General features: G+C 46.6%; 1 protein-coding gene across 7 annotated transcripts in view; it reads right to left on the bottom strand.

Annotated features, from left to right (window-relative positions):
* Nucleotides 1–25,671, bottom strand: part of CTNNA2 (catenin alpha 2) — a 510,292-nt gene that overhangs the window by 149,866 nt on the left and 334,755 nt on the right. For all 7 annotated transcript variants that reach the window (XM_044429090.1, XM_044429093.1, XM_044429092.1 and 4 more), the window contains one exon: nucleotides 17,769–17,849. In XM_044429090.1, coding sequence (XP_044285025.1) covers nucleotides 17,769–17,849 — 81 coding nt within the window. The remainder of the gene's footprint in view (nucleotides 1–17,768; nucleotides 17,850–25,671) is intronic.

The raw sequence follows: 25,671 nt of genomic DNA, 5'->3' as shown, positions 1-25,671 counted from the left end.
CTTTGAATTGTGGTGCTGGAGGAGACTCTGCGAGTCCCTTGGACCACAAGGCAATCAAACCCGTCAGTCCTAGAGGAGATCAACCCTGACTGCTCTTTAGAAGGCCAGATGCTGAAGATGGAACTCAAATACTTTGGCCACCTAATGAGAAGGAAGGACTCCCTGGAGAAGAGCCTAATGCTGGGAACAATAGATGGCAAAAGAAGGAGGGGATGGCAGAGGATGAGGTGGCTGGATGGGGTCACTGGGGCAGTGGGTGTGAGCTTAGGTGGACTCCGGGGGACGGTGGAGGATGGGAAGGCCTGGAGGGGTGTTGTCCATGGGGTTGCGATGGGTCGGGGATGACTTCGCAACTAAAGAACTACAAAATCTCAGCAACAAACTTTGGCAGCAGGCCAGAAATTTGTCCTGTGCAAATGAGGTTCTCCACTCCTCTCCCGTGCACCCACACATTACTTTTCAGTAGTACCTTCAGCAGTACTGTTCATGGCGATTTGTCTGGGGTGGGGGGAAATGCATCCCTTCATCCCCAGGACACAGCCTCCCCCTGGGTTGCACCTACAATGGCCAGCATCCTTCCCTCCAGCTGAAGAAAGAACCAAAACAATGATGAATCCTGTGGGATCCTGAAAACGGACACCTTGATTGTGACGGAAGGGTTCATGGGCTGCAGTCCACAGCAAATGTGTGAGACTTTCAGGTTCAACAAGATGCTTTGCTTTTTTGCTTCAGCAGACTTATAGATGGAACGGTTAGAGAAACAGAGCTGTTGAGAGGAGCACAGCCACAACAGGTGGGCAATGCAAGGGGGCCAGCCAGAAGGTAAGTGGCCAGCCAGAAAGCCCCGGGGCAAATCTCCACCAGCCATCTCTTCATGAGGAGGACCTGAGCCAAGAGCAGTTTGCTCATCCTAAGCCTCTATTCCGATCCCTCCAGTCTAACATTGGGCAATAATATTACCATTATTAATTATCGATTAATTATCAATCATAATTAGGAATATCACTCTACCTTACAAGGTTGATGAAAGGCTTGCTGAGCTACCATATGTAAAACCTGGAAATCTTTTACGGATATGATACAGATTATTATTACCGCTGCTATTCTGTACGAGCAGCACACGCTATTGGTTTAAGTTGTGTGGGAATCTTTTGTTCAGACCTTGGTGAAGTTGATTCTAAGGCCTGTATGTGGACAGTCTCCTCCAGGTGTGCTTTGGAACCAACAAGACTTCTTTTAGGTGCTCCTGGAACCAGACAGGTGCTCAGGATCTTTTCAGACACTGTATCATGTGAGATACATTGGAATAATGATAAGGCCAATGAGGAGAAGAGGCTTGTGTGTATTTTCCTGCTTAGGGGAGAAAAGAAGGTCCTTTTCCTCCACGCCAGGCTGGTGTCTGTTTGGCCACCCTTCTAGATGCATTCAGAAAGACAAACCACCCCAAAGAGTAATACTGTCCGTCACTGTATCAGTATTTTCCCCTGCACATCTCTGTGCACGCATGAGACACACAGGTATACACCCAGAGATGTGAAGGGAATTGGATGTCCCAGCGCTGACAGCAGAGGAGAGACAAGCTCTCACTCATTGTTAAACTTCTATCAAGTGCCTTGTGCTGCCGAGTCCTCCAGTAACAACTGTGTACTGAACATTTGTGTGCCACTGCAACAAAGAGCATTGCTTTCAATGTTTCCTGTTTAGTGCGTGGCTTCTCAAGAACCCACTGACAATCCAATTACTCGTTGCCATTGCGTGGGCGCAATCAGTACTGATTGGTGTGAACCGAGCAAGCTTTTCCAGTGCAACTTAAATCATACATGCAGGCAGAAATTATACTTTCGGGTTGCAGGTGATATGAGCTGAAAAATGCAGGAATCATGTTCAGAAAATAAACCATATAGCTTATGGGGGATTAAAGAAATCAACATGAAGAAATGATGGATGGAAAGAACTGAGCTGGATGCATAGCTTCTCTGATTTGCTCCATTCTCACAGTTTAGCATGGGCAACAGCTAAAAGCAAGTTTGGAGGTGAAATGTTGATCAAGGAAACACAAGTAGATTTCAATCCATTCTCTTGGGAATGGTAATGTGCATCCCAGCTAAACTGACATTTAAGATGATCTTGGAGAACCTTCCTTGCAGAGAAGTGCTTGTCTCCTGCTCCTTTTCATTTTCTCTCTCTCTCTGAGCTGGCGCTGTGAAACACTCTACTCCCGTTCACTTGCAGAACTGCTAAAATTAGCTTGCAGAATGGGTTCGGGTACAGTTGATCATAATTTCTGGTTCGTGCATCCCCCATTTTTGTATGTATTCCTCCTTCTGCCCCATCTGATCCTACCCAAAGCTAAAGCTGGCTACTAGCAGAAGCTTCAAGGAGGACATTAATGTTGCTGACAGACAGGTATGCAAATGAAGATTAAGACTGCAGCTGTTCATATGCTTATTAAGATAGGACTTGTTTCCCATAAACCTGTGCAGGACTGCTCTGTAATGCATCTTGCAAAAGGAGTCCTGAAATGATCACACACCAGGATTTCTTTCTATGCCTCATTTCATCAATGCACATCTGGATTTTAATTAACCCCAGCACAAAAAGAGAGCATGGTGTTTCATATCTCCCCCCCCCCCCCCACTCCCCCGTCCCTGGGCTGACCAAGAAGTGAGAATTAAAGTATTTATGAGGCTGTTCGAAGTAAGCCACCAAGGACACGTCGGCAGAGCTTCACAACCTGGATAAGCACATCAAGGATAGGCAGAAGGTCAATCTCCAGATGTTCGAGGCTTCATCTCCCAGACAGCATGGCCCATGGTCAGGAATGGTGGCCATTGAAGTCCAAAATATCTGGAGATTGACCTTCTTCCTACCCCTGAGCTTGACTGTTTTTTGCTTTGCCTTATGCCATGTGCATTGGCTGCCAAGTTAATTAGGAAACGACTCCTTCAAACAACCTAATTTTGCTTGTGGTCTGTGACCTGGTGACTGCCAGTGATTTGTCTGAAGGAGAGAAAGAGAGACACAGAGAGAGAGAGATGGAGAGGGAGAAATCCCCATTATAGCATGGTTGTTAAGGGAGCGATCCTATGGCCTCCCATCATTGTCAGGGAGGCCATAAGATTTTCCAGAGCTCCAGCAGATCCTGCAGTATTGGAGCTGGGACTCCAAAGGCTGAGCCCTTGCCCTACCCTCTTGTATCCGGCAGGGAAAGACTCTTACTGGTTGCCCTCCAAGGATGCAACGGAGCCCTAGAACAGGGGGAAAGAGACTTGCAAGTGGGTGGGTGAGGGAAGAGGAAGAAAGCTGAGACCATGGACTTACACATATTCCAGCCCTTGCCCCTGCCTCTTCCTTCCCTTCTGCAACCCAGTGTCAAATCTAGACAGCCACAAATGGCTACCTGGAGCGAATGCATGCTACAAGGGGTGGACCGCAGAGATTGCCACTGTGGCACTTGGGTGCCTGCAGACCTTCAAGTTCATAGGCATACCAGCATTTGGGGGAGGGCTCACAGAGCTGCTCCTAAGGTAGCACTGACACCGCCAGCATCCTTGGCTCCATGCTGTGATGGAAAGACAGAGCTGGAGAGGCTGCCATTCCAACAGAAGCATGGTATGTTCAGGCCCCCTTCTCTTTGTCTGCTTCACAGCGGAAGCGGCCGTAGGGAAACCAAGGGAATGTATTAAATATTTACTAATTGCTTTAAATGGCAGGCAGTGCCTGAAGTTCGCCAAGTTAAGCATTAGCGTTAATCAAGGTATCGACTGTGATAAGCATCAGGAAGGTTAAGGCAGCACTATGAATCGCTGAGTGGTGCTCAGTATTGACCAGCCCTGGGGAAAGAGATAAAGAGACCGTTTCCACTTGCCCAATATTACGTTTTGTCTGGGGAACACCATTTCTCACTAGGAGAATTTCTCAAAATATTAGGGAAGGATCATGTTTTAGTGGAAGAACACAGATTCCCGCAATGGGGAGAGGGTCCACGAGGGTGTGTTTAGGGTTGAGATGGACATGCTGGTCCACCAATGCAGACAGATCTGGACCGCGGGTACAGGGCTCTGCAACGTTGGAGGCGGGAGCACACAATAAACCCACTTCTGTTCCTTTCTGATCAGAATTTTACCTAGATTGCACCTTCTGGACTGAGCAAGACTCAGACACAATCTGTCGTCCAAGCATGTACATTTGCGAACTCGCAACATGAATAGTGGCATTCATTCATTCATCTCAAAAGTGGGCTCACTTGATGCATATACCTGGAAAAATACGCATGGAAATAGAGGCTGGTTTTTGTACAGAATTTTTTTTTAAAGCTCATAATCTGATATGGACCAGTCGGAACCAGCTTCAAGGTGGAATGCAGAGGACTTGGGCATTCTCAAGCTTGGCTGATTCCTACGTTCGTAGAAGGAGGCTCAGAGATGACTATTGAGACAATGGATAGTGGCCAGTAGATATGGTAGATCTGGCAAGTTTGGGCTCCATCAAGGCTATCTGACGCTGGCCATCCCTTTTTCCTTTCCCTCCTTATTTTTAAAGACATTTCCTAATCAAAAGCTAGGGAGGCACACACATGGTTAAAGATGCTCTCTTTAATGTTAAAAATAAAGCATAAATAATTTATAATTTGGTATAAATTATATATTCTATCATATATAAAATAAATTATCCTTTACTGCAAGAAAATGGTGCTTATTCCCAAGTAGATGGATTTAGCATCAGGGAATAGAGGAAACCTCTAATTTAATCTTGTAATCATGATGGTGCAGTGATGGTGCACACGCTTAGTATAGTTTTTTCTTGATTTTTAATCAGAGTTGACAAAGTTTTCTTTTTTTCCCAAGTAGGTGATCATTAACAGACAAGGAATGTACAATGACTTGTAAAATGTGGGACAGAGGAGAAGATGGATGGACACACGGCCCCTTCACAATACATGTCTGTTGAAAGACTCCGCCATCTCCCCAATTTACGAACCATCGGTCCATGATTTAGAATGCTCCGACTGCACAACTGTGCTAGCCTCACTCTCCCACAACCCCTAATCACCACAGATTCCCAGGTATTATCTACACAAAGACCTGTGCATGTACAACCCCAACACACAAAGTCTCCGTATCATCCAAAGTTCAGATCACACACTGGAATGAACTCATGCCCTGCCTGTGCTGGTGAAACAAGGCTTGTTGTTGTTGTTGTTGTTAGTTGAAAAGTCGTGTCTGATCCATCGCAACCCCATGGACAACATTCCTGCAGGCCCTCCTGTCCTCCACCATCCCCCAGAGTCCACCCAAGCCCACACCCACTGCTCCAGTGACTCCATCCAGCCACCTCATCCTCTGCCGTCCCCTCCTTCTTTTGCCCTCAACCGTTCCCAGCATTAGACTCTTCTCCAATGAGTTCTTCCATCTCATTAGGTGGCCAAAGTATTTGAGTTTCATCTTCAGGATCTGGCCTTCTAAAGAGCTGTCAGGGTTGATCTCCTCTAGGACTGGCCGGTTTGATTGCCTTGTGGTCCAAGGAACTCGCAGAGTCTCCTCCAGCACCACAATTCAAAGGCCTCAATCCTTCGGTGCTCAGCCTTCCTTATGGTCCAGCTTTTACAGCCAAGGCTAGTGGGCATGACGTGATCCTTCACTCTCTATGGACAATCTGTCCCTGTTTACAGCACCCATGCACAGCTTTGGTGTCTATCTCAAAAGACTTCAACATTTGATCCTCAGAATCCCCAGAAATCTAATCTGAGGTTTGGCTGAGCAGCTGAGGTTCCTTATGGTTCTTTTCCTGAGCAAAAGGAAGTTCCAAAAGGGAAGACGAAAATGTGTTCTGGTATGAAATTGTGTTCCCATATGAAACTGGACCCTCCACGATGCCTCATGTGGAAGGACGTCACTTCATTCCACCAGAGGTTTTCATCTGCTTCTGCAAGGGGAGGCAGTGACCCCTTCAAAAGAGGCAAACCTTTATGTCCCGCAAACCTTCATCTGACTGGCTGTGTTCCTGATGTCACAGTAGATAGACTGCCTCTCTTAAAGCATCTGGGACCCCCATGGGTGGCCGTCGCCTCCCTTACCCCACTCTGCGATTCTCTCCAGGAAGAACCACCTACCTTCTGCATGGCAAAATAGGTGAAATTAACATTTGTACGTGTGCTGAGCAGCTGACCAAAGAGCAGAGGGCAGTGCTGCAGGAAAGGAATATTTCCATGGCAAGGGCCGGGTACCCAGGGGAGTGCATGCGCTGATTCGTTCCCTCCCTCACTTGCCCACCTCTGCTCTGCTTCAGGGCAGGCTGGGGGTTTGCTAAGGGTCCCAGCCATCGACTGCATGTCTGAACATCCCAACAAGCCACAGTGGTGGAGGAAATGATGCCGGCACACGCAGCGTGCTTAACAAGCTACCGTGGCTGATTAAGCTTCCTGTGAAGGTGAGAACTCATCCATTGTGTTTATCACATAGCCATAGCTGGGGGTCTCAGGTGTGGGATATAAATGTAATATTAATATAATAATAATAAGCCTTCCTCCATTTCCACTTTCTTTAATATACTAAAGGATCTTCAGTATATTAAACAACTTCCTTGTGACAAATTATATCATTTATTCATTCAGTGTGTATCCCACCTAATATCTTTGGATAAGCAGGGACTAGCACCCAGATCATCTGAGTCCCAGACCTATGCTCTTAATGACTACACCACATTGGCTCTCTAAATAATGTTTCGGGTTTGGGGCAATTGCTGAAAATGTATGTTTTCTAACAAGCATTCTCAGGAGGGTAAGCTTGTCTCCTCTATAAGAAGTTGTTTTCGTACATCACACAGAAAATTCTTCAATCCAAGCAATTCATAAAAATGATTAAGGAAACGAATGATGAGACCTGACGGATGACTTAGCATGCAAATTCCTCAAGCAGGACTGTATTGTGTTTATAGAAACATAGAAACAGAGCAAGTCAGAAGGGGTCTCCGGGGCCATCTAGTCTGATCTCCAGCTCCAGTCGACTCCGCTCACGACATGCCCACCACGTGCATGTCCAGCCTCTCCTTGAACGTCCTCACCGATGGGGCCTCAACCATCTCATGAGGAAGTGCATTCCACACCCTCGGGGTCCTGACTGTCAGGAAGTGCTTCCTGGCATCCAACTTGAACCTTGCTTCCCTGAGCTTTGCTCATTTGGAGCGTGTCCTGCCTTCCTCTGCAGGGGAGAACAGGTCTCTGCCCATCTCCGTGTGATACCCCCTCACATACCTGAATGTCACCAACAGATCACCTCTGAGTCTCCTCTTCTCCAGGCTGAAGAGACCCAGTTCCCTCAGACTTGCATGGCTTCCCCTGCAAACCAGCCACCAACCTTGTGGCCCTACGCTGCACTGACTCCAACCTGGCTATATCCTTCTTGTAACAAGGGGCCCAAAGCTGAACACAATGCTCCAGTTGCGTGTATGTTTATGTTCAGTGAAGCCCCTTGCAGATGGGGCTAAATGCATTTCAAAATGGTTTGTGGTTGGTGGCCTCCATCAGCCTGACTGCTCTCTTTCATGGAGTGTAGCATCCAGCCTTTTCAGACTTGCAACCCAGCATTTAAGCCCAAGGATGCATATAGGTTGATGAACGTAGCACTGCTATTGTGATCTGCTTTGGAACAGGTGCAAGCTTTGAAGGCCAGTGAGCTCGACCAGCGATGAAACCCGGCCCTGCAAAGTCCTGACAAACACCATCCATGATTCACGCCTTAGCAAACAGCAGAGTGTGCTGAGCTGAAACACGGGAACATATGGCCACAGTAAACATTCTGTGTCGAGTAAATTAATCCAAACCCGGTAATTAGGCAGTAAGGAAATTACGACAGACCTGAAAGAGTAAATCAGCACTGGTAACACACTCTCCATTTACTCTGAAGCACCATGTCACAGTGATAAACATCTCAGGAAGGAAACTTGGAAAGAGGGAGAGCAGGAGGAGTAATTTTGAGGGAAGGAGAGGAATGACGGTACCCTCTCTCAGGCTGAAATGGAGAGGCTGCCTTTCGGATCAGCATCGTTTCTATTTCATATTTAGCAGCATCTCTGTGAATTGCCTGGGGGCTTGGGCTACTGGGTGGTACACAAATGAGCAAAATGTAAATGAATTGTGTGTGGTAGCTGCAAGGTCCAGCTGCCACTAACGGCACAATCTCCAGCAATACTCAGAGGTGGCTGTGTGCAGATACACTGCGGTTTACAACTGTAACTTGCAAATGATGGGGCTGAATAAACACACTGGGATAGCTCTACATGGATGGGAAACATGCAGTCACTTAGATGAAAATTTTATTATCATTATTATTACACACAAAGTTCCTGAATGATAAGCAAAAGCAAGTCATTTGAGCATCTAAGCCTTAAACAAATATACCCCAAACTACAAGAAGAGATCCTGTCCTTCCTCTTTGTGACAGCCTTTCAAGTACCCGAAGAGTGCTATCATATCTCCACTCCGCCATCTCCTCTTGAGGCTCAACATGCCCAATTCTCTCAATCTCTCCTGACAGGGCTTTTCCCCAGTGCCTAGATCATTTTTTATTTATTTATTTATTTATTTTATATCCTGCCTTTTTCCTACAAAGGGCTCAAGGCAGCTTACATCATTCTCCTCCTCCATTTTATCCCCACAACAACAACCCTGTGAGGTAGGTTGGGCTGAGAGTGTGTGACTGGCCCAAAGTCACCCAGTGGGCTCCATGGTCGAGTGGGGAATAGAACCCAGGTCGTCTGAGTCCCAGTCCCATGCTCTTAACCACTACACCACACTGGCTCCCTGTTGCTCTCCTCTGAACCCTTCCCAGCTGCCTGCATCCTTCTTAAACTGTGGTGCCCAGAACCGGACACAGGACTCCAGATGAGACCTAACACTGCTGAGTAAAGGGGAACTGGTACTTCACTAGTGATGTGTAAGTGATATGTCTATTAATGCAGCCTAAAAATAGCATTTGCCCTTTTTGCAGCCATCACATGGTTGGCTCATCTTCAGCTTGCAACCTACAACAATTCCAAGAACATTCTCACTGGCAGTATTGTTGAGCCAAGTGTTTCCCATCTTGTAACAAAGCTTTTGGTTGCTTTTTTCCCCAGGTGCAGAACTTGGCATTTGTGCTCATAGAATTTCATTCGGTTGTTTTCAGCCAAGCACTTATGTAGCCGTCCAAACCAGTGGCCTTGTCTTCTTGGGATTTTTCACTTCCCCCTGAAAGTCATCCAAATTGGTGGCTATCACTAAATCTCAGGGTAGTGAATCCCATAGTTAAACTCCGTGCTTTGTTCTGTCCTGAATCTCCCACAAGGACATTATGAGAGAGAGAGAAGGATGTCTCCCTTTTCACATGCCTCTCCTTTCTTTCTTCTTTCCTAATCTGGCAAGCCCAGTTTGCAATATGCAAACGGCAACATTGTGAGCTGCAAAGGAAGTTCCAGTTAGTCATTGCATTTAGCAGAAAACTCTGCTAACTAGGGAGAGATGGGTCCATTTCAGTCCTGCAGCGATTCATTCACACACCTATTTTGTTCCATTTCAACATTTTTGTACTTAAAAACCTGTACAAAAAATCATATTTATACATGTGCTTCTTCAAAAATGTGCACTTCTACTCAAATCTGAATCCAAAATGCGTGCTTTAATCAGGATTTTTGCAATTGTCAAAAAATAGTTTGCAGTTTTTTAAACATGATGTACCTAACAGACAATCAAGTGGATTCTACATTAGCATGGATTCCATCCTTTCCGCTCAGTCTTTCTACAGTTGGCAACTATCCAATTGAACACTGGCCTAGATCCCTCCCCAGCCATGTTGCTTGCCTCTTCCTCAGTGATCCACAGATGCCGGCTGGATGGCAGCCTCCTGCAGTCACTGCTTCTTTCAGGAGATTCTGTGGTAGCTGCAGGCCGGGCTTGTGGAAACCATGTTCCAGGGTTCAGACAACACATCAAGCCATAGTTGGTATGGAAAAACATGGTTTCTTATTTTGGTTTCTAAAGACCAAATTTACCATGGTGAAATACCACTATGGAGTTTGGACAATGCAACAGACCAACAATGGTCAAAAAAAGCCACCGGGGTTTGTTGTGTTGTCTGAACCCAGCCACTGTGTACAAGCAGTGTGCTGATCACCCCCACTGCAAGTGGGAGCAGCAGAACAACCCACGGGCTTGTGGTTCAAAGTCAATGTGACTTGTCGACCAGCTCACCTCTCCCCAACTAGCTCGAGAAATAAGCCAACAACAAACCATGAGTCTATGAGGAGAGACAAGCCAGGGGCTCTGGTTTGCACATCGCATTAAACAAGCTGTTGAACGAAGGTGTGTGGTTTCTTTAGCGACTGCCACTTGTAGTGGTGGAAGCAACCAGGCTGCATGCACAAGTATGTTGCTTGAAAGCGAAGCCCTGGAGCCTAGTGGAACTTGGACTGTCTTGTCGTGATGGCAGATACCTTCTCAGGGTCTTGGCAGGCATGTCATGAGCGGGGCCAGCTGGAGCCAGGGGGCATAGAAACACAGAAACAGAGCGAGTCAGAAGAGGTCTCCCGAGCCATCTAGTCTGACCCCCGGCTCCAGCCGGCTCCGCTCACAACATGCCCACCATGCCCAGGAGGCTCCTTCTGACTCTCTTTGTTTCTAAGTTTCTATATTTTCTCAAAAATTATGAACCAAGTTTAGTTCTTTTTCTGTTCAGGCAGCAAGACTCGGAAATAAATAAATAAACAGATAAGACATTTTCTGCCATGCATGCACAGGGCTAGATAAGAGAAGAACAGATATTGGCAGAATAGCCTGGAGACCTCATTAATGGACGCGCGTGTCATCTTCAGCTTCAGCACGGGAGCTGCTAAACCAAACAGAGATCCCATCTTTCTGATGGCAATTTGCAGCTTGTTTAATAATATCTCTTTGCTAGGAATTGGGTTACAAATAATTAATTTCATAAAGGTCACTGTGAAGATTGGCAGATGGAAAAATAGCTTGTTGTGAATGGTGCCATAATGCCAGATATGAAAGTCAGGGCACAACAGAACAGCAAACTGTTGCTGTGGAAAACTAAACCCCATCGCCATGTTTTTTTCAACAGCACTCCAACTGCTAGGATGCTGCACAATAAGGCCAGGGGTGTAAAAATTCCCATTTCAGATCCTGGAGGCAAGGAAATGAAAGGGGTGGAGATTCATTGCACTACTTTTGGCTCTCCCATGGCTGACTCAACAAACTGGGCATTGCATCCAGGTATTGTCCCAGGCCTGCCAGAACCAACTGGCACTGTAATATTAATGGGTGTAGAGATCATAGAATCACACAATCACAGAATAGTAGAGTTGGAAGGGGCCATGGAGGCCATTGGGTCCAAAACCCCTGGTGTTGCAAGATACCAAGTCACACCATCCCACTCAGGTGGCTGTCCACTTTCACCCTGAATGACTCCAGTGTGGGAGAGCCCCCCACCCCTCCAGGCAGCTGGTTCCACTGTCATATTGCTGTGACAGTGAGGAAGCTTTTCCTGATGTCCCGCCTGAATCTGGGTTGTTGCAACTTGAATTGGAATCTGGGTTGTCACAACTTGACTCGTCGGTCAAGAGGGAAAAAGCCACCCTTGGTTGCATAGCCAGAAGTGTGGCTTCTAGATCAAGAGAGGTATTACTACCACTCTATACGACTCTGGTGCGCCCGCAACTGGAGTATTGTGCTCAGTTTTGGGCCCCTCATTACAGAAAGGATATAGCCAGGTTGGAGTCAGTGCAGCATAGGGCCACAAGGTTGGTGGCTGGTTTGCAGGGGATGGGGTATGAGGCGAGACTGAGGGAACTGGGTCTCTTCAGCCTGGAGAAGAGGAGACTCAGAGGGGATCTTTTGGTGACATACAGGCATGTGAGGGGGTGTCACATGGAGATGGATAGAGATCTGTTCTCCCCTGTGGAGGAAGGCAGGACGCGCTCCAAAGGAGCCAAGCGCAAGGAACCAAGGTTCCATTTGGATGCCAGGAAGCACTTCCTGACAGTCAGGACCCCGAGGGTGTGGAATGGGCTTCCCCGGGAGGTCATTGAGGCCCCACCGGTGAGGGTGTTCAAGGATAGGCTAGACATGCACATGGTAGGCATGTTGTGAGCGGAGCCGGCTGGAGCTGGAGGTCAGAGTAGATGGTCCAGGAGGTCCCTTCTGACTCGCTCTGTTTCTATGAATTGATTCTTCCATGCTCTACACTCTGGCATCAGCAAGAAGAGAGTTTGGTCTCCCTCTTTGTCACAGCCTTTGAGGTACTTATAGAGGGACAGCCAGACGTCCAGAGACTTTGCCCATTTCCTTTCCCTTCTGCCACCACTGCCGGAACCCCAAGCCCAGTTTCTGCTACTTCCACAAATAACAATTGTGTCCACCAAGAACAAGATCAGGCTCTTTGAAGAGACGTTGCCTAACCTGGACAGCAGATGGAAACCAAAAGCAAAAAGGAAAAGCCGACATAATTGTTGGCTCAGAAACTGTTCGCTGCAGATGGAAGAAGCCATGTGAGTGATAGATGTAACAGCTAGAATATTTGGGTCACGCCAGCTGGAGAGGTGGCCAGCAGTGGGATCCACACCAAAGAATGTGCCGATTAGCTTGGGCCTGGACCAACTGATAACCTGTGTGAAAACACGCCTGTTTTTCTTTTTTCATTTGTCCTCCACACTTATCTATCTCCAGATGTCACCACATAATCAGTCTCTCAGAAGTCACGTGTGCCCTGCTGCTGGAGGACAATTTGTGCTGCTTAGAAATTACCAATTTAGTAATTTCCTTTTTGTTGTTTTTGTGTTTTCCGAGAGAGATAAAATATGAAAACCAAATCGGTGGCAGCGGGGGATACCCCTGCTGCTGTGAATGTTTCTGCCTGCCACAGCCGGCAATGAAAGAGACTTTTGTTTTGTTCTGTTTGACAAGCTTGTCTGCGGGAGAAGAGCAAAGGATCCTGCCAGTTGGCACAACTTCCATTCAGACTTCAAAACTCCCTGTCTTCTCCATGCAGCGGAAGAAGCAACGGCGAGCACTCTATATCTCTGCGGTGACAGGACTGCTTACTTCTCTGCACTCTTTTCACAGCCCGGCTTTGTGTCTTACTTCCCTCCTTGAGTGACATGCAGAAGGGATGCATGCAGTACACACGCTTACACCTGGAAAACGCCTGCCAGCTAACACCTCACCCCCAAACACACACACACACCATTATCCCACTGGAAGGATGCTTAATTGGCTGCAAGATGAATTGCAGGTGATCTTGGGAAATCACAGGCAGCTGTTTCTACTGAATCGGATCTCAGGATCATCTAGCCCAACACTGTCAATAATGGCTGGCAGCAACGGCTCTCCAGCGTTTTGGGGAGAGCTTCCCCCCAGCCCTACCTCAGTCACAGAATCCGAGAAGCATTCAATCATAGAATAGTAGAGTTGGAAGGCGATCAAGTCTAACGCCCTGCTCAGCGCAGGAGTCCAAGTTAAAGCCATCAAGGTGTCAGCCATCCCTGATGAAGGGCTGTCCAGCTGCATCTTCTTTTTTTAATAATAAGTTTTATTCAAACTCCTAATACAAAGAAAAACTAAAAACAGCAGCAATCATCAGAAACATCAGACCTGCTGGGTCAGCCCCCACATTTTTTCTATTTATGATAACTTAAAAACATATTTAAATCTATACGAAGTCCCGTTTCTCTAGCCAATAAGAAAAAGAGTCCCAAGTTTGATAGAAATCAGTATCTTCTTGCTCATTCAATGACAAAGTCAGTCTGTCCATTTCTGCACAGCCCAAGAACTTTTTTAGGATCAGTTCGTCGGTGGGTGGTTCTTCACTTTCCAGTGTTGGGCAAATCAGCTGCATCTTGAATGCCTCTGGTGTGGGAGAGCCCCCTGCCTCCCTAGACCATGAGTTCCATTGCAAAACTGCTCTAAAAGTCAGGAAATTTACCCTGATGTCCAGTCAGAATCTGGCTTCCTGCAGCTTGAGTCTGCAATTCCATGCCCTGCATTCCGAGAAGAGATTGTGGCCTTCCTCTGTGTGTCGGCCTTTTGTGAGATATGCTTTTGGACACCAGGTCAATACCTTTTTATTCGTCCAATATTTTAATGTTTAATAGATTTTAGTTATCTTTTACTTCAGGCATGGGTTAATAGTTTTAATTATCATTTGGGGTATTTATGATATTTACATTGTTGTATTTATTGAATTTCTTGTAAGCTGTCCAGAGACACAGAGTGATTGGACAGATTAGAAATATCCCCAATAAATAAATAAATAGATTTTTAAAACATCGCCTACAATATCTTTGCGGATCTTGCAAGAGGCTGTGAAAAACCTAGCAGAACAAACTGTTTGCAGCCCAATAGAGCATTTGCCGTTTTTGCAACCACATCACACTGATGACTCATATTCAGTTTGTGATCTACAGCAATTCCAAGATCCTTCTTGCCTGTGGCCTTGCAATGCTGATGACTGAATCCAGGGCCTTTTGCTTGCAAAGTTTTGTCCTTGTCACATGCTTTCCAGAATTACCAGCTGGAGCTAAAATTAAAAAAAAAAAATTAAAAAATCCTGGAGAGCTATAAGACTAAGTAGGAACCAACGGCCTAGAGAAGTTGTGGAGTCTTCTACAATTTCAGATGCAGCTGGACAACCATCAGTTAGAGAATCTTGAAGCTGGAGTCCTGTATTGAGCTGGCGGTTGGACTTGAGAGCCTTCTTGGCCCCTTTCAGCTCTACAATGTCATGATTCGATGATTGCATCATCTGGCATGCAGTTCACCTCATCTTCTTGCAAAACCACCCCTTCAGGCTGTATGAAGCTCCACCAAGCATCACCTTGGTTCCAAACCTTCTTTTTTCTTGCTTCTCTTTTCCCCACCAATGCAGATTTTCTCTGCACAGCAAAGCATATTCAGTACAACCCCGAGCCTTGTTGCAGCCTCAGATCTTCCTCTCATCCCTAGATCCCACTGATCAGCCCTCTTCTTACTGGACTTTGGTCTACCTTGACAGCTCAGAATGCTGGTTCAAACTGAGTGCCTCACCCCACTGACCAGAAAGCTATGAGCTGAACACAGTTGCAGTCAAACTGGGGATAAGATGGGGGCGAGAAAGCACACACTGTCCCTGAGCATCACTGCACATCTGGCCACCTCCGAGACTACTGTGCATTGAGTGTGAAGGTCTGCACAGAGGTATCTAAGCATGCTTGGTTGCACATCCTTACACAATCCCCAACTTTCATGGCAGTCGCGTAAGCTTATTCAGTTTTTCCAGACTTTCATGCTCAATGCACAAGATGTGAGTGCTCACACAAGTCCAGTTCACATTTTGGCCTGACTCTGTAGAGAAACCCAGAGCATCATTTTGAGGGTCTGTTACAACCTTGCAACATGGCTATCCCAGAACACCTACCACAATCCCAACCCTTCCATACAATTTCATGAATCATGCAAAAATATTTCTGCATTAATTCTGAAATTACTTTCTGACATTTCTGAAATTATAGTTTCTGCTTCTGTGTTTCTTGGCAGCTGGTCTATCATGAGCCAACACACACACACACACACACACACAGAGAGAGAGAGAGAGAGAGAGAGAGAGAGAGAGAGAGAGAGAGAGAGAGAGAGAGAGAGCACTTTTGCTATTTTTATTTATATAAATCCAGTAAGAAGGACATCCTACAAAGCTAGCAGAGCACTTTGTAATTATTCCTTTGGTCCTAATAAAGGATTATCCTCTCCATGTTTGGATTGTTTTTATTCAAACAAACCAATGTGGCTGCAGACATTATAAAAACAGACAAATGCACAGTAAAACTTCACATTTCTGGCCTTTTTCATTGCAAAGTCATGAATTATTTCCCAAAGTCAAATCCCCTTGCAAGTTCACACTGAACAGAGAGCATAACTGGGTGGGCTATAGTGAAGCCCTATATATATTTAGTATTTTTATTTTTATTTGCTTTCAGTGGATTTAATCCCAGGTAATTTAGGATTTCAACTATAATCTTTTTTATTATTATTTTTTGCCTCACAGTAAAATGAGGTAAGTTTCTGATGTCTGCTGCTAGCTTCTGAGAGAGCATTTCTCAATATCTGTTCAGAATTACTGAACAGAAAAAGTTTATATTATTATTATTATTTCCTTTATTTTTGCATCATTTTATTAATCCCATAGTTCATACACGTTCCCAAAGATAAACCTGAAAATTAGTTGCTGCATTGCCTGAAACAGACTGCAGAAAGGAGTTGTCCATTTTGAAAAGTGGCAGAGATGAATGGGTGCCCGTTCCCTGCCACAGCTCCGGAAGCCCTGCAAGTCCAGAAGGGGTCGGGCCGGGTGACGAGGGATCTTTCCCCACTGGTTTTCCCCCCACCAGTTCATCTTTTTTGTTACATTTTCTCTCATTGTTATCAAAGGGAGAGCATTGAAGTGTGAGATGGATGTGGTGAGAGTCAGACCCAGGAGATAAGGGTGCCAGTCCCCACTTCACTTAGCCAAGGAACTTCCTGAGTGGTGTTGGGTCAGTCCCAGACTCTCAGCCCAGCCTACCTCATCAGACTGAGAGCAGCAGGAGAATTTTGTAATCTGCTTTGAGTTCTTTGTAAGAAAAAAGTGGGACATAAATCTAATAATAAATAAATGTGCATACTGAAGTCAGTTGTAGGACTTCAGAAGAGAAATGGGAGGGCTGGGGATCCATCCTAGACTCAGCCCAACCTCTCATTTTGGGGTCTACAACTGGAGGCATCTTCAGATAATGAAGTCTGACTCTCCACCCTTAAAGCTGCCAAGCAGAAGGGGCATATGTGGATATTTTATCTTTTAATAAATAACAGAACAATCTGATTGTCACAAAACAGATTCCAGATGGGCATGAGATTTTTCAGAGGTTGAAGGATAACCTGGTTTGGAGCTGGAACTTCAAAACTGGAGTATCCTTCGCATACCCTTTCAGCTAGAATTGAATGAACCATGATGGAGGTGCCAAGAACAACCTTGGAGATGGGCTTTTGGGGGTAGGGGCAGGAGGCAGTCACTGCCTCAATGTGCGCTAACCTGGCAGCCCGGCAGCCTCCACTCCTCACTCTCTGGGGCAGCAGCTTTGTTCCCACATGACTCCCGCTGTACAGATTGGCAGTAATCCTCCAAGTCTGGACAGTTACGGACATCCAGACTTGATCGTGCTCCAAATGAAACTAATGCTCATGGCACTGGCAAGTGGCATTTACAGATTAACACTTCTGTCCACTCCTTAGATTCAACTAGATCTCTGTGCTTTCCAAAGAAAAGGATCTACACTCAGATTGCAGGGAAAGAACATCTCTCCAAAGATCTACCACATCTTCAGCAGTTGGCCATCCATCTGGCCACCAATGAAGGCTCTCTTAAGAAACATGGAAACAGAGTGAGTCAGAAGGGGTCTCCTGGGCTATGTAATCAGACCCCTGACTCCAGCCAGCTCCACTCAAGACATGCCTGCCATGTGCACGTCCAGCCTATCCTTTGCCACTCTCACCGATGGGGCTTCAATGACCTCCCGTGGAAGCCCATTCCATGCCCTTGGGGTACTGATTGTCAGGAAGTGCTTCCTGGCATCCAAATTGAACCTTGGTTCCCTGAGCTTGGCTCCATTGGAGCACATTCTGTCCTCCATCACAGGGGGAAACAGGTCTCTACCCACCTCCGCCAGAGAAGCCAACATACAAGCAAACACCAGCAATTGGCTCAGCATGCAGCAACAAGTACCTGTCTTCGCAGATCTCTCGTTTTCTTGGTCATCTTGTCAATCGCTATATTCAGGGGGTCACCTTTCTCTTTCCTTCCAGTCTGTTGAAAAGATAACACACAGTGAAAAAAGCCAGTTAGGAACAACAGCCTGCATAAGCATAGGACAAGTTCAGCATTGCTCTGTGTACACTGTTCACTTCTTGAAAAAATGTTTTGGATATTTTCTGAAATAACCAAGTTACAGCTATAAACATTCCAAGGCACAGACAAGGCTCGTTTGTTGTCAAGTTTATTTCTAAAGTGAGGAATAGCCAAAGCTGCCTGGATGGTTTGAGAGAAGATGCTCCGGAACCTTGACTTTTGGTGGGAACAGATCACTACCCTTGAAGGGAAGGGAAGGGAAGGGCAGGGAAGGGCAGGGAAGGGCAGGGAAGGGCAGGGAAGGGCAGGCGGCATAGAAATGTTTTAAGTAAGTAAGTAAATAAATAAATAAATCAGGGAAGGCTTGTCTGCCCAGGAGGAGCCTGCTTGCAGTGCTGCGCAAATGTTCTCATTAACATCATCTGTGAACATTTAGGGCATGTATTTAGGACAAGCGCACACTGGGATCAATCAAGGTACAACCCGTTCAGAAGCTTTCTTTCAACACCTCTCACGGCCACTTATAGTGTGGCTTTCATCCCAACAAAATAGGGCTTCCTAAAAATATTATGGACGTTCCAGCTGCAACATCAGCTGAAGGAGTGCCAATTTAGGCAGGAAGGAGAGAGATCGAATCAACATAAATGCATCAGCATCAAAAAGAATGGCCCTTTGATACCAGTGTCCAGTCTTTCCTCCCCAAGGTCCCCCATTCTATGCGCTTCTTCACTCTGCTGTAACCCAGTTCTTCCTCTGGCAAGGAGGCTCATCTGCACCCTCCCCCTCCCTCTTCTCTGCCCACCATCACTGCTGCCACCCTCCCCTTCCTCCCCTTCTCCCACTGCTGCCAAGGGCCCCCTTCCTCCCCCAGTGGCCCCCTTTTTCCTCTCCTCTTTCCATCACCACTTCCATGACCTCCTTCCAGTTCCCCCAGGGGCCACTGCCACGTTTTCTCTTCCCTCGCACACCCGCATCCACACGGCTTCCCTTTCCCTCTCCTCCTCAATGCCTAGCTGGGAGGAGTCGTTCCAGACACGAGCAAGGCCTGGGAATCGCATTTGCCATGGCAGATGTCTCCAAGGATTCACGGAGCACCCACACTTTTTGGTAAAAAGCCCACTCGGTACCTCCATCTGGCCTGGGTAGACTCCCTCCATGTAACCCCCCAGTGAGTAACGAAAACAATCCAAGAAGGAGTACAGTTTCGTCTTTAAAAGGCCTGCAACAGAAGGCGCCCCCTCTTAATTTTTTGACACGTCCCATAATTCAAGGCCGTCTACAGGCCTGCCCCAGTTCCCAGTTGATGCCAGCTTGCTCCTACAGTATTTTCCCTGAGGAGATCTCCTTTCTCCCTTCCCCTTTCTTGTCTGGGCTCAGCACGCAACCCTCTGTTCTGCCTCCACACACTGGGCGTGGGTGACCTCTTACTTCTTTAGTGCACCTGGGACAGAGGACTGAAGTATCTACCTCCTTTCCCCAGATCGTTCTGTCCCCACTGAACCCCCACAAGTCCTACTGCCCTCTGAAGCTTCTGCTGGGACATCTTGTCCCAGTGTTTCGCAGAGCACCTCTGTGTTTCCATGGGCCTGCACAGACGAGCATCTTGGGGAATGCAGACTTCTCTCGGTAAAACTATTTGCTTCGGTCCCCACATAGCTGCAGCATTCGTTTCCCTATTAAGTTTTTCAGCTCCGTTATTAAGGCGATAACTGCTGAGTGCAGCAGATTACTTTAAAACAAATCATAAAAGGATGAAGAGGGGAGATTAAGGTGACTCAGTAGATCGCACCGAAGTTTTGTGCTAATGCATTATATCCCTGCACTGTACCCTTTGCTCTGAAAAAGAAATATATATATATATCTGGCAATACTCCTCACTATAAAACGAATATTAAGAGCTTCTAATCTCCATCCTGCCAGGCAGCAGGGATGTTAAACATGATAATAAGCAGCAAAACAGCTTGAGGACAGAAGGAAAATGTTCCTTACGACAGTAACAAGGCTCACATTGGCAGACATTAGGTGGAGGATAAAGGCAACTTCCACTTAAAACATTTTTCCCCTTGCAGGAAGTCTCAAAGCAAAGAAATCCTCAGTGCAGATTTTAAAAGGAAGTTGGGAGGGAGGGGACAAATATTTTACAGTTCATCATCCAATTTTTAAAAATACAGAAAAGAGACTCGCGTTAAATTTCTTACTTTAAAAAAGAAGAGCTTTGAGTGACTTAGGGGTATGCACTTTTCTGCCTTTTGGAAGAACATTGTTTATGTCTTGATCATGTCTTGTCTTCTGACCACACTTTATTTAAATGGCGCGCTTTACATCTTGAACGACAATGCAGCCTTTTCTTACCTAAAATAAGCACAGATTTCACTGGATGGGGCTGAGTATCCAGAAATTTCCATGAACACCACAGGTGACAAACCAGCTACGAGTCCCCAGGCACGGACTGACACTGATCACGCAGGATGCCTGCCACAACCTGGAGGACTCCTTTCTCCCATCGGCAGAGGCCGTCCTTGGGCACGAGGGGGATGAAGCAGGCTGGGAGATGACTAGAGCAGAGGTGGAGGGAATCCCATGACTAATCTGACCGAGCACGGTAGAGCTCATTACTGAGCCTATGCTGTGGTGGTGAGGGCGGACAAGAAGGAATTCTTCTCCACTTCCATTGCATCCTCACAGTGCTGTCCAGCTGGGCTTTTTCGGGTGCTGCAGGGCCTGGGTCCAAAAAGGACCTCATCACACCATCAACAGCTCGCTGTGATGGCTTTGAATCACTCGGATTCGCCACAAGCTGGACTCCACAGTTGACATAGTTGTAGATCAGGAAGCATCCAGAGCACCATCTGGCCCATCTTTATTGGATGAGTTTCAGTTGTTGAAACCTGAGGATGTGGACAAGGTGCTTGGACTAATCTGACCCACCACGTGTCTCCTCGACCCTTGCCCCTCATGGCTGCTCATCAGAGCCAAAGACAGGATATGCACCTGGGTCCTGGAGGTTATCAGCAACTCGAAAAGGTCCCTGCCCCTTTGAAGGAGACAGTGATCAGGCCTGTCCTGAAGAGAGCCATCCTGGACCCAGAGATAGCCAGCTTTAAAGGTTTTGAATGAATGAGAGAGTGAGTGAGTGGTGAACGAATTGACGAATGTGATGAGAGCAGGACTCCCGTACCCTCTGTCATGACATCTGTCACCCTACACACCGAGGCTGATGGCCTGGCCAGGAGAAGCACCTCTATAAATGGAAGCTCTACTCATGATCCAGAAGCCTGGAATATCAGGGTCCTGGAATTTGCATAGAGCCTGCATGGAAACAAGAGGTTGTCCTGCTGAGCTTGCTGCCCTGCGCAAGTGCAGGATGATGGGAAAGCTCAAGGAAGGGAGTGCCACCAGAGGGCTTCTTTCCTCATGTGTCGACGGCTGGAGAATTCTAAAGAGATCAGCTCGTAGCTCCTGTGCAAGGGGGCAAAGCCAAGTGTGTGCTCCCCAGGTCCAATGTTCCCCAGTTTGTAGTTTTGCAGCTGGGAGCAACACGGGGATCTGCAAGGTGAGGTGCAAGAGGGAGACAGAGGTCCCGCAAACGACCATTGGGGTTGATTCGGAAAGATTCAGGAGATACTGGCGAGGGGTGTGACCAAGTCAGGTTGGATCCTCCTGCAGCTCTGATGATTTGGAAGGCTATAGAGACTTGGCAACAAGTGGTGTGTGATCAAAAGAAACACACCGACTTGCCCACAGAGAGAGAGAGAGAGAGAGAGAGAGAGAGAGAGAGAGAGAGAGAGATTTTGCTATTTTTATTTATATAAATCCAGTAAGAAGGACATCCTACAAAGCTAGCAGAGCACTTTGTAATCATTCCTTTGGTCCTAATAAAGGATTATCCTCTCCATGTTTGGATTGTTTTTATTCAAACAAACCAATATGGCTGCAGACATTATAAAAACGGACAAATTCACAGTAAAACTTCACACAGTGTGTGTGTGTGTGTGTGTGTGTGTGTGTGTGTGTGTGTGTGTGAGAGAGAGAGAGAGAGAGAGAGAGAGAGAGAGAGAGAGAGAGAGAGAGAGGTGGGGAATGCAATCCTATTGCCCTGCCTGCGATACATGTAAGGTTCTGAGCATGGAGTCTTTGGCACATGCCATGTCCTGAAGGGGGTGGAGGGGCAGTGTTCCCTACCACTTCTGCATATCATTCCCTGGGTTTTCCCTAGACAGCCATTTTCCTGGGGACTCTGCTGACCGCCGTCAATGCCCCAGCCTTCTCCCCTCCCTGCCCCCTGGTCCCGCCGTTTTCTCTTCTCCAAGGCGCACCTGTGACCTTCAGGGTGCCAGCCAGCCTGGCCCAGAAATGCACACTACCTGTGCACATGTACGCATTTATTCATGATGTCTTTTGTGACAGGCCATTGTGGTCCAACACCTGTCAGAGTGCAATACAGCTTTCCTTCCATAGACCCAACTGTTGTTTCATTTTGGACAGCCTCCATACTTACAGACACCTTCATAATGCAAACATACTATATGTGCGTGTGAGTGTGGAGACAGGTAGTTATTCTCTCTTTAGTCTCCCCATAAAATCAACTCTGAAAGCAGCTGAAGGCACCCGCTAACATCCCCCACCCCAAAACCATCATTCTGAAATTTTGCATTTTTCCTCCACGAGGGCATCTTCAGGGGGTGCATTTTTAATGGATTGCTGGAAAGACAATAAGGGGGTTTTGAAAGAAGCTGAAAAGGTTGCTTTGTGTGCTCACACACCTCCTCTCTGACTCAGGTTTAAAAAAAATAAAAGGAACAAAGAAAAAAGACACCTTCTATCTATGTTTTGAAACATTGTCAGGTGATCTCCCTCCCCAAACAGAAATGGGAGCTACTATTCTTGTACCTTTCTGTTCTGAGGGAAAGAAAAGGGGGTTGGGGGAAAGGAGGGGTGGTCATTGGTTGATTTCCGAGGAGAATCAAGCAGAGGAACAAAACTTCAGACATCCAAATCATGACACATCAAATTAGACAGCCTCCAAATCATCCTGAGTCAAATTGGGCTATTTTCCAAAGTGTCAAATCAAGATTCAAATCAAATATTTGATCTGTGCATCCCGATAATGTAAACTCTGCCCTGCTTTTCTTCAGATCTGCATAGGGTAAGTTCAGAAATATAACTATTGGAAAAGCAATTTTTACTGGTTAAATAACGACAGAGACAGCAGCTAAAATGCATGCACAAAGAATTAGTGAACACACAGAGAGAGACTTTTTTCCTGGCCTGTTGTATTTGCACGGGCGTGTACAAAAAGGGGAGGAAGAAAGCAGGTGATGCAGGTTGGAAAATGTGTGTATTCACCACCATGATGCAGTGGTATATAAACAAGCATCATCAAACCTCTAATGATGAGGCCCATGATCATGGAAGGCTTGGAATTAAGGGGTTGAAAGGAAAAGCTTCTCTCCTTCCGTACAAGACGCACAGACCACACATCTAAGGCTGTCTATAATGGCTCCGTTTATAGCACAGAAACGTTGCTGCTTTCTCTGGAAGGAAATGTCAGAAAGTGCCATTGTTTCCTAGCGCCGAAGGGCTCCTTCCTGGAGTCATCGTGGTTGACGTATAAATGAAAGCTAAGCCCACTCCAGCAGCCTCAGCTACTAACGTATGATCACACATTGTATGCCCCAAACATCCCGGTGCCATTTACTCAGTAATTTATCCAGCGGGAGACAGGCGGACAGATTATCTATCGATCCACCAGCGATAGAGCGTTAATGTGCATTTTTTCTTCCCCGCCCCTCTGCCCCCATCTCCAGATCATCAGCTTGGAAGACGTCACTATTATTCCAAGTTCATTCAGAGCTTCAGTATCACAGTCTTTTATTTGGGTGTGCTGGGAAGGCGTGTGCGTACTAAAATGATGTTTAATATTTCCCTCCGACTGGAAAGCATCATCGTTCTTTTAAAGAGATGGGTCCTTAGCATCTCAGGACGGGTTGGTAGAAATATGACAATAAGAGGAAATGAGATCCAGTCTCAGAAACACTTACGAGAAGTAACTGTCCCCCCTTCCCCCAGGAAAGGAGGTTATGCCTGCAGCCCCACCTTTTGACTTGCCTTACCAGCCTCCCAAATGACCTGCTGGTTGATGGCGACTCCAGCAAATAGAGTGGATATGCCGCTCCCTCTAGTAGCCCAGGCAGTGTAGCTGACAAGCAGAGCTGGCTCCCAGGGGAAATGTATTGTTCCCCACTTGAATCAGCCAGCCCAGCCTGGGTGACGGATCTGGAGCAACCCTGTTCCAGCTGAGTGGGACCTGCTCCTGGTTTTGCTAGGCCAAAGCACTTGCTCAGAATCAAGGATGGTCCGTGTACTCCGATCCATTATATGACCGTTTCAGCATCCATCGTTGGCCTCCATGTAAGAACGGGCTGACTTTCCTGACTTCTTTCCTGACTTCTTAGATCACCACAAAAAGGGGATGGGGGTCAGTGGAGTCAGCCCACATATTCCAATTTCCCCTTATCCAGAAAGGACGAGAACAAGTTCTAGAGAAATCATAAGTCTGATGTGCATAGCTGAAGCAGGCCAAGCCAAACAAAGATGGATGCATGCGAAGAGGATTGTGGGAATCATTCCGAAGGAATGGCTGGTACCTGGAAAGCATGGTGCCAAATCATGCGAAGTCTGCTCACTTTCAGAGTTAGGCCACATGTACATGATGCAACATAATCAGGCAATGGTACGGAGTGAGCGGGGTTGGCCCTGAGCTGCCGGACTGGCCCTCTCATGAGACGGACTGAGGCAGAGACCTCAGACAGCATATGCTGAGGGTAGAAAGTGCCAGGCTGCTGTTGGAGCACGGAGCAATATGTGCTGAGAAGGATCCCTGCTTTCCAGAGGTGCAGTGGACGAGGATCAATTCAACTGCCAGTGCAGTCATCTTTTATATGTGGAACCGGAAGGAGAGGTCATCTTGTTATGTGCCCCGGGCAACACAGTGCCATGGGCCAGCCCTTCTGAACTGATACTGTGACCAAGTCCTAACAGAGGGGAAAATACGGAATATAGACATCGACAGTCATTTCCTGTATTTGAGCTGACTGGAAGACGTGTGTGGAGAAAGGAAAAACAAATCTCTTGGCAGTGTGTACTCATATTGGACTTCCATTTGCACAGAACACTAAGCCATGGTTTATACTAATCATGATCTGCTGATTTTGCCATGAATTGTCTTACAGATGCCCCAGGTCTTACTTCCCCTATCTCTGCTTGTTGCTCTCCTGCCCATTTTGCCAGGCTTCAGAGCAGTTTCATTTTCAGGCTGCTCTTACCAGGATTCACAGTTTCATGGTAGACAAACAAGCCAGGGATATCCCTTGGTTCTGAGTCCAGACCATACGCCATTATTTAAATCAAGTATACTCTACAAAGCTTAGTTTTTATTAGTGGTTTATAACTGGTTTATGGGGATGGAGTTACATTTCAAGAGATCACACTGCAGCTTAGCATTACCTGTGAATCAGAATTGAGTCAGAGAACGTCCATCTTGGGCAGTGCAGCCTACTCCAATCAGCATAACTCTATGGAATTCACTCCCCAAAGAGGTCCGCCTGGCACCGTCGTTACTGGTTTTTCGGTGCCAGGTAAAGACCTTTTTATTTAAACATCATTTCAATTGTTAAAACATATGATCTGGCCTGGGCAACTTCTTCTTCCTTTTCTTTCTCCTCCTATATTTTTATTTTATACAGATAATTTTAATTTTGTATTTGTAAATCAATGTATT

Source organism: Varanus komodoensis, unplaced genomic scaffold, assembly GCF_004798865.1.
Source record: "Varanus komodoensis strain SLA01 unplaced genomic scaffold, ASM479886v1 scaffold2, whole genome shotgun sequence".
NCBI classification, from domain to species: domain Eukaryota; kingdom Metazoa; phylum Chordata; class Lepidosauria; order Squamata; family Varanidae; genus Varanus; species Varanus komodoensis.
Note: the sequence above shows the minus strand (reverse complement) of the source record. Positions and strands in the feature narration are given on the sequence as shown.